The 9,051-nt window shown below is 31.0% G+C and overlaps 1 protein-coding gene across 1 annotated transcript; it reads right to left on the bottom strand.

Moving 5' to 3' along the window:
* Positions 1-1,445: 1,445 nt before the first annotated feature.
* LOC124917343 (vesicle transport v-SNARE 13-like) lies at positions 1,446-1,930 on the bottom strand. Its single transcript, XM_047457797.1, has 2 exons — positions 1,763-1,930; positions 1,446-1,586 (listed from the first exon to the last, which is right to left on the bottom strand). Exons 1-2 carry the CDS (start codon positions 1,928-1,930, stop codon positions 1,446-1,448), a joined length of 309 nt encoding a protein of 102 aa, XP_047313753.1.
* Positions 1,931-9,051: the final 7,121 nt, after the last annotated feature.

Below are 9,051 nucleotides of genomic sequence, written 5' to 3'. Positions count from 1 at the left end.
TAATAAATGAAATAATAAATGAAAAGGAAAGAAAGAAAAAATATATTAATAGTTAATTAATAAATATATAAATTTAAAAATAAAAGTTAACCATGGTTACTAAAAGAGGCTAAATGAGCCAATTTTTGATAGTACATACGTTTAAATGACCTTTTATTAGTACATACGTTTAAGTGAGCTAGTTGTACAAGTACATACGTCTAAGTGAGCTTTTTTTCTATATCCTTTGCTATTATAGTTTCCTTTGAATGTTTTATTAAAGTTTACATGGTGGTGTTACATTTCTTGATCATCATAATATTTTCAAAGTTTACAGGGTGTTGTTGCATTTCTTGATCATCATCATATTATAATTGCCTCAACTAAAAACTATATTTAAAAAATAAAAAATTGGAGATGCGGGAATGAAACCACGTGCCTCTCACACTCTACTATCCCCATCTTGGTATGAGTAAGAATATATACCTATGAAACCAACACTCATTCTGAAAATAAAACACCTGCATCCAAAACATGATAGCTTCAACCAATTTTTTTATTTTATTTTAATTTAATATTAATTTAGATGAAATAATTTACTAAAATATAACTTAATTATATATATATATATATTAACAAATTCAATAACGTTTTCCAATCAAATTCCAACTCTGAATATTTCTAAACAGGTCAGAAATGTAACTAACAACATCTATCAATGAAATAACGAGAACACATATTTTATTACACAATTTTCTCATAAAAGTGTCTAATTCACAGCACACATTATGTTCATAACTCTTGTTTCAATTGATAATGATGAATTTCAACAAGTAACAATCACACTTGCAAGAATGAACTCAATAAGAGATGATGAGGTCAATGAACTACACACATAACATGTTTTCTTTCACACCCAAATCGACAATAAGTTTATCTACTTCTTAAGTTTGAAGTACAAGATCAAGATAATAGCAAGCACCAGGACCGCAATAATGGAGCCAATAATTCACTTGTTCCTGCTCATCCTCCTTGACATGTTTGTCAATATTTTCTTGCTTCTGCCAATGTTGTCATCAACGCCATGAAGTTGTAACCAACCAACCAGCCGACCATTAAAAAAGTACATCAGATCATCCATTTGGAAACACTCATTGTTTTTGTTTCTGTATCAGGATCCATCATATACGGAAACTAAATTTTGTCAAAGACATTAAAAAAATAATTTTGTATCCAAATGGGAAATTAACTAGGTTCAGGCTAGACTCATATTCTCATCTCTCTGTATAGAGCAATGAACATATAAAATACTGAAACAATAAAGTAGGCAGATTATGAGCAGACTATGAAATTTGTTTGTTGTTTTGATGATTACAAGTTGCATACTAGCTGATCAAATGCAGAATTAACGAACAATAATATTTCAGTTTCTATACCGTGTCATGGGCATGCAATAGAGACCGTCTCTACTGATCAAGATCTTGAAGAATAGAAACACCAAGCTCCTCCGTCTCCAGCACAGTTTTTCTACTTTCCCTGATCCTGTCACTGGACTTGGTTACCCTCTCCGTCGACATTAAAAGTCTTGTCCTTTGATCAGCTGAAACCTATAATTAAAAAATCAAATTTGACATGAAAAATATAATATTAAGCCCAATTTCACAGCATTTGAAGACTCAATCACCATGTCTCAATTAATAAGATGTGAAATTTCATGGTTTATTTGCTACAATTCTCCACAATTTTTTTACTTCACACACTGACTATAGAAAAGGGTACGTACAGTCAAAGCATCAGCCATCCCTGATTCCAGCAACTCATCTCTCGCAGCTTGGTTCAGGTTAGTTGATGTAATCCTTTTGACTTCACTCTTCAAATTATTCAAATCAGACTTGTATTCCCTCAATTTTGTAAGGAGCATAGCTTTTAGTGTGTTTGACAATTGGGGCATATTCTAAGTATGTTGATCAATGTGACCTGCATTAGTCATAGATGAGAGTAGGAGAATAATATATGAGACGGTATTAAAACATAAATTGACAAAATTCAATTTAAATCAAACACCTGACCTTCAGATCTTCAGTCTGACGCTCTCCCAACTAAGCTATCCCCGCTTATTTATAAGTTTATTAAATTAGTTTTACATATTGCGTGGTACGCAATTGAATTGCAATTAAATCCACACCCCACGCCCCACCCACGCCCAAGCCCACACTTCACGCTTCACGCCCCACCCACACCCAGGCCCACGCTCCACGCCCAAGCCCACGCTCAAGCCCACGCCCAAGCCCATGCTCAAGCCCATGCCCAAACCCATGCTCAAGCCCACGCCCAAGCCCACGCCCCACGCACAGCCCCCACGCCAACCCCACGCCCCATCCATGCCCAAGCCCACGCTCAACGCACTACCCCACGCCCCACGCACAACCCCCACGCCCCATTCAGATTAAACTACATTTCTCGGATAAAAACATTTCAAAGGGCAAAAAAAAAATAGAACTAACTAAGCATTTCAACCCTAAACCCTAACTAAAGCATAAATCCTAAACTAAAACCCTAAAACCATAAAACTTCGTACTCAACATGCAAAAAACGGAAAAAACATCGGGGAGTAGAACTAACTAAGCATTACTAACCTCAGTAATGTTGGGCGAACGTCGGGCTCAGCGTCTCCGGGGCTTGGCGATCGTCGGAAGTCGGCCTGGCCAAGAAGCGTTTGGCGATCAACGGCTAGGCGGGCTCGCGGTATGCGTCCGGCGATCGTGGGGTATGTTGGGCGATCGTCGGCTGGGGCTGGAACCTTCGTGGGTGGGGGCGTGAGAGTCGTAGGGGGGAGAGTAACCGGCGGGGAGGTGTGATGGGATTTCCCGGTGTGATAGCAAGCGACGGGGAAGGGAAGAGGGGAAATAACGGGAAGAAAAGGAAGGAAGAAAAGAAGAAAAAAAAAAGAAAAAAAAATAAAAAGGAAAAAGGTTAGTAAGGGTAAAAAGAGAAAAATTTTAAAAAAAAGGTTAAAAATAAAAATGGAAATTTGTAAGGTTAAATATGAAAATGACCTCTCTTTTGAGGGTCATTTGATCAAATTTTCCATTTGAAGAATGATTTATATATGAATAAACATTTTAATCTCTTGTATATAAATTATGTTTTATTCAATAAAATATTTATAATATAGTTATCTTATTCATTGAAGGATAAGTATAACAAAATAATTTTATAAAATAATTGTGTGACAATTTATTGATTAGAAAATCATTTATTTAAATCATATAAATGTGTGTGATTTAAAAAAGGTGTTAGGATCGATGTCAACTATAGAGAGGGAGTTCTGAATATAGTTGGTAACTTAACACTTTCAATTCAATTTTATTCCTATTAGAGATTAAGAATTTATTTCTATTCTTCACAAATCTTCGCAAGCTCTTGACCAGAGTCAAGTGCGGAAATTCTTGCTCGATTTGAAGCGGCAGATAAACGATTGAACGATGCGGAAAATAAATAACACACGAAATTTTATGGATGTTCGGAGATAAAACTCCTACATCACCCCTTCTTCTGTTTCCAGAAGGATTTTTACTATAAGGCTTTGATTTGTATAGACACTACACAAACTCAGTCAGAATCACAGGAATTGCCTGTATCTAAACCTCTAGTTAACATTCTGTTAAATAGAAAAACCCTGTTCAACTTACAATACTGAAATTTCACACATAAAGGACAATATATGAATTACATAATAGATTTAGTGCTCACAGCACTTAACAGTTCGTAATTCGTAATGCGGAAGAGTCAAGAGAGCAGAGATCTGGAGTAGAGTTCTAGAAAGATTCGTCGTTGTACTCTAATTGTTATTTATACTAAAGCCTCAGCAACGGTCGAATCTTCTTTGTGAATACGTGTTAGCTATCCGTTGGACGTATGCTAGGTGTACAGGATCGTACATGAGAATATAATCGTTAGATCGTAGCATATCGGATTGTACTACAGAATATTTGCTGGAACGTGGTGTACGGGACAGTACAAGACATGGGCTGGCGGAATATTTGAGTACATACAGAGTCGACCCCGAGTTTTGGGTTGTCCCAACCCCGGTAGAAAAAAAGTCTATATATTTTTGTTGTCCTAGGTCTAGTTTAAAAAATGAAAAAATTGCTTTTTGTGAGATTTGAACCCATAAGTATATAAAAATTCTAAGTTTTTATCCTAACCACTAAGTTACATCATTTTTATGTTTAAAATTACAATAAATTTAACTAAATACCTTAATAATTTTAACAAGTGGACTGCCTTAGGGAGTGGGCTTCCCTAGCCTAAGGGCTTACCGGGCTTACCATATGGTCGACCCTTAGTACGTCGCACTTGAGCGGTTAGAGCGTGATAAGATGTCTTGGAAAACAACTGATATCGGGCACTACTATTGAGCTGAGCAGATAAGCGGACGCTTCTTTAGACGGTTGTTGAAGCAAGGCATCTGCTCACACTTCTTCAGACTATACGTTTGATGAAGTTAGACGTCTGCTTGTGCACTTCTTCAGACTACACGTCTGATGAAGTTAGATGTCTGCTTGCGCACTTCTTCAGACTACACGTCTGATGAAGTTAGACGTCTGCTCGTGCGCATCTTCAGACTAACCCGTCTGATGAAGTTAGACGTCTGCTCACGCACTTCTTCAGACTAACCCGTCTGATGAAGTTAGATGACGTCTGCTCGCGCACTTCCTTAGACTAACATGTCTGTAGAAGTTAGACGACGTCTGCTCGTGCACTTTCTTTAGACTAACACGTCTGTAGAAGTTAGACGATGTCTCCTCGCGTACTTCTTTAGATTTCACGTATGATGAAATTAGACGTCTGCTTGCACACTTCTTCAGACTTCACGTCTGATGAAGTTAAACGTTTTCTTGCGCACTTCTTCAGACGTGACGTCTAATTAAGTTAAACATCTGATCGCGCTTTCTCAGACAACACGTCTGATAGAAGGAAGACGTCTTCAGACGTACCTATGCAAAGACAATTTACACAACTTAGTTTTGTTCAGACCACATCATTAAAATTATGTCGTATTGAATTAAACTTATTCACCTAAGTTTATTTAGACGTTTTTCCTTAGTTAATTATTTCTCTTTTAATTAATTTTCTTTTTTCTTTATTTAGCTTAATATAACAAAAGGTATCAACACGAATGTGGGAGGAAATATTTTTATTGATAATAATACAAAAATTATTGTGTATATTATGATAAATAAAAGTATTGTTAGATAAATATGTTCTCTACAAAAGATAAAGTTGCGCAACTTTATAAAAAAAATAACAAGAAAATGTCTTGTTTATATTTGCTGAGTTGGTGCTCAAATAGATATTTAAAATTTGAGGATTTTGAAATCAAGAAACGTGTTATTTCCTTGACATTACTTTCATAAAAATTTGAAGAACTAATATCTTCAAAATGATTTTATGAAATGGATGAAAAATAAATTTTATAAAGTGTTTGTATGACTTATAACAATTTTTTTTAATAATGATATAAAATTTTGATCATACTTTGATTAAAAGTGATTGTGACAATTATATATATAATTAAGACAATGAAAATTATTTCATTACGTGTCTTTTATATGATATTTTTATTGGTAAAAAGTACGTTGAAAATGATTAAATTAATTAAGGATGTGAATTGCACTACACGAAATATCATGTTATTATTAAATGATATATTAATTATTCAATGAAAGACTTTACGTCTAAAAGTGAATATGTTTACACTTAAAAGTGCAATCTACGCATGAAAATCTTCTAAGAAAATTATGATGGATAGATTAAACGTTATAATATATAATTTTGACTTATGTCGAAAAATAAAATATTTTTATGAAAAATATGTAATTGTTTACATAAAGGTAGAATAGTTCAAAGACATTTTGTCTACTTGATAGCCAAGTAAGAAATATTTTCAAAAAATATGTCAAAATGATAAGCATGTACGAATGACTATGCTTCTTATTAGAAGATATTCTAGAAAAGTCTAATTACTGTGATAATAATTTGAAATTTGATAAATTTAAAGTCTGTCAAGTCTAGACATAAAAGTTTTAGACATAATGTCATTAGACTATACTCTCTAATAGTTATCACATTTGACTATGTTAGTCAAAGATAACATTGTGGATCCACTAATCAAATTATTGAATGGAGAGTTAGTCTAAAGTCTTTGAAACATTAGCCTACTATAAGTTAGTATGCAGACTGGAGATTCCAAGAACTAGGTTCAATGAGATAACCTAATTGTACTGACTTGGAAAGTTATTGTTGAAGATTAATCCTATAACGAAACAATATATATTTTGACGAGGATAAGCATATCACTTTTAATGATTCTTTGTGAGCAAAAAGATCACCTATGTGAGGGAGAAGTGGGTCGTTTCGAATGAATTGCATGGCTCAATTCTAGACCCTCTTACAGAACCAGGCGCGTATTACATGGCCAAAACGGACACAACCATGATAGCTTGACATGTATTAGGGAGAATTCTATGTGAAAGTGTGTAATCGTATACACAAATAGCGGAATAGTTTAAGGACATTGAGTTTATTAATCGGCTAGTAAATTTATATACCTTCATAAGGGAAAGTTCAAAGGGTTACATCTACATATCCTATGTAGAATTCAATTGTTGAGCCTTTCACCGGGTTAATATTAAAATTTCCATTAATGTGGGAGATTGTTGGAATTAGACTAATTCCATTAATTAATTGGAAATAATATTTGGACAAATAGAATTTACACCAAATTCAAATGGAACCATATACCTGAAACAACAATTATATCCTAATTTATACAAAAACAACAAAAAAAGAGAAACAAATCAAGTTCATAGAACCATATACCTGCAATTGGAACCAATGGCAGCAAGACCATCAGTTGTGAGCTAACTAAAATCAAGGCCTTCAAATTTACAAAAGCTTTAGAAAGTAGTTCAAAACTCTCATCAGTCCAATTTGCAAAAAATGGGATAAGTCCAGTTAGTCCAGTTCAAAGCTTAAAATTACATTTTGCGCAGGCACAAGTTGCATTTGTGTAGGTGCAAGATGTACTATGCATCCTAATTGATTAATAAGAACTGTTTTTAGTTATAACCAATCAATATAAAACTTACCATCGACGTTTGTTAAAGATCTATCTTAATGGAGTCGGGGGCTACGTTTGTTAAAGATCTATCTTAATGGAGTCGGGGGCTACAGTTCGGTGTAGATAGCAAAGATCCTCGTTGCCTCTAGTGAGAAGAAGAGAGTAGAAGAGAAAAAGAGAGAAAGAAAATTTATTAAAGGGGTAATTTGGTCTTTTTCTAGTAGAAAAGGTCAATTTTATAAAAAATTAATTTTCCTTATTATTTTTAAAAATAACCCTGTTATGAGGGTTATTTAGTCAAATTTCCCTCTAACAAACATGTGTATAATTCAAATAAGAATATGGTTACTTTCAATTAATTATATATATTTTATTAATTTTATTAATTAAAATATTAATTATAAAATATAGTAATAAATTTTATAGTCTCTATTTTTTTTAATAAATAAAAACTTTTTAAAAAGTTATATTTTAAATATCATATATTTATTGTTAGAATTACTAAAAATAAGAGATATGTAATATGAAGTGAGTTTCAAATAAATAAACGGATTATGAAATAATATTAAGATTCATCAACTAAAAAATTTATATTTAAGGAGATGAGATTTTCTTAAAAATTATTAGTCTCCATATATATTAAATTAATTTTAAAATATTTTTTTTATTTTTGTTAAAATATATATTTTTATCTTCTCTCCATATTTATTATATGCGTCATTATTTTAACTATTTTTTTTTTATTTTAATATAATTATATATTAGATTTTAAAAATATTTTTACCTTAATCTTTAATTAAAATTTATAAATAATTTTATATCTTAAATAATTAATTAATTTTCTTTTATTAATTATATTTTATTTATTATTTCATTATTTTAACTTTTTTTGATTAATTTAATATAATTATATATTAGATTTTAAAAATATTTTTACTTTAATATTTAATTCAAATTTTCAAATAATTTATTAAAACTTATTTTATACCTTTTTTTCATATTTATTATTTGTACAATTAATAAAAAAAATCATTATATATTTGATCTATTATTCAATAACAATGATTAAATTTATGCATACAAAAAAATTTAAACTAAATTAAACAATCACAAGATTAAAGTGCTCTTATTTCATATTTGAAACTAAAGTTTGAGTCTCAATTGAGATGGATTTATAAATAGTTGAAATTAAAGTGATGGTGCATGTGCGGTGTGAATTGCAAATTTGAGGAATGAGAGAATCAATTTAAAATATATTAAATTAAATAAATCAATTTAATATAGTTACTACATAAACGTTACACAAAACAAAAAAATATATTTATTATAAATTAAAATATTTATTTTAAAATCTAATATTTATAAAAACTAGTCAATGTTAAAAATTAAAACTAGTTAAAAAATTAGAGTTAACAAGAATAAATATAAGGATATAGTCTTCAAGTTAGACTAAAGTGAAAGCGGTATAGTGAAATTCAGAATTGTCTTTACTCATATTTATATCTGCAAATTGTTTTATAAATTGATAATACAATTCAGGTAAGATAATAATATTAATAATAAATATTAGTTAATTTAGACTTAATTAATAAAATTAGCTTTTTTTTTATTTTTTTAATTTTCTTAAACAATTCAAGTTCATCATCATTTATAAGATATTTTCATCAGTTCAATTTTTTCTTTTAGTCAATTATTTGTTCAAACTAATGTTCCACCATTTATGTCTCAAACTACTTCTAAAAGTATCTACTATCTTTTTACTCAAACTGAAAACAGACTAACTAACAACCGTTAATGATGAGATTGCAAAATATCTTTAAAATACCAAATTTCACTTCCTTTCCACCATTCAAAGAGATTGAAAGTTTGGTTGAATCTTTTTTCAATCTAATTAGTAAGATAGAGATTTCATATACTAAAATAATATTTTAGTATAATTATATTTT

This window comes from Impatiens glandulifera, unplaced genomic scaffold (assembly GCF_907164915.1).
Source record: "Impatiens glandulifera unplaced genomic scaffold, dImpGla2.1, whole genome shotgun sequence".
In the NCBI taxonomy this organism is placed as follows: domain Eukaryota; kingdom Viridiplantae; phylum Streptophyta; class Magnoliopsida; order Ericales; family Balsaminaceae; genus Impatiens; species Impatiens glandulifera.
This window is presented reverse-complemented; position numbering and strand designations above follow the sequence as displayed.

Excerpts from the sequence above, each read along its gene's own strand:
- LOC124917343 (XM_047457797.1), bottom strand. The coding sequence starts at position 1,930 with ATGCCCCAATTGTCAAACACACTAAAAGCTATGCTCCTTACAAAATTG. Across the intron at positions 1,587-1,762 it reads GGATGGCTGATGCTTTGACT|GTTTCAGCTGATCAAAGGAC; the intron begins GTACGTACCCTT and ends TTTTAATTATAG.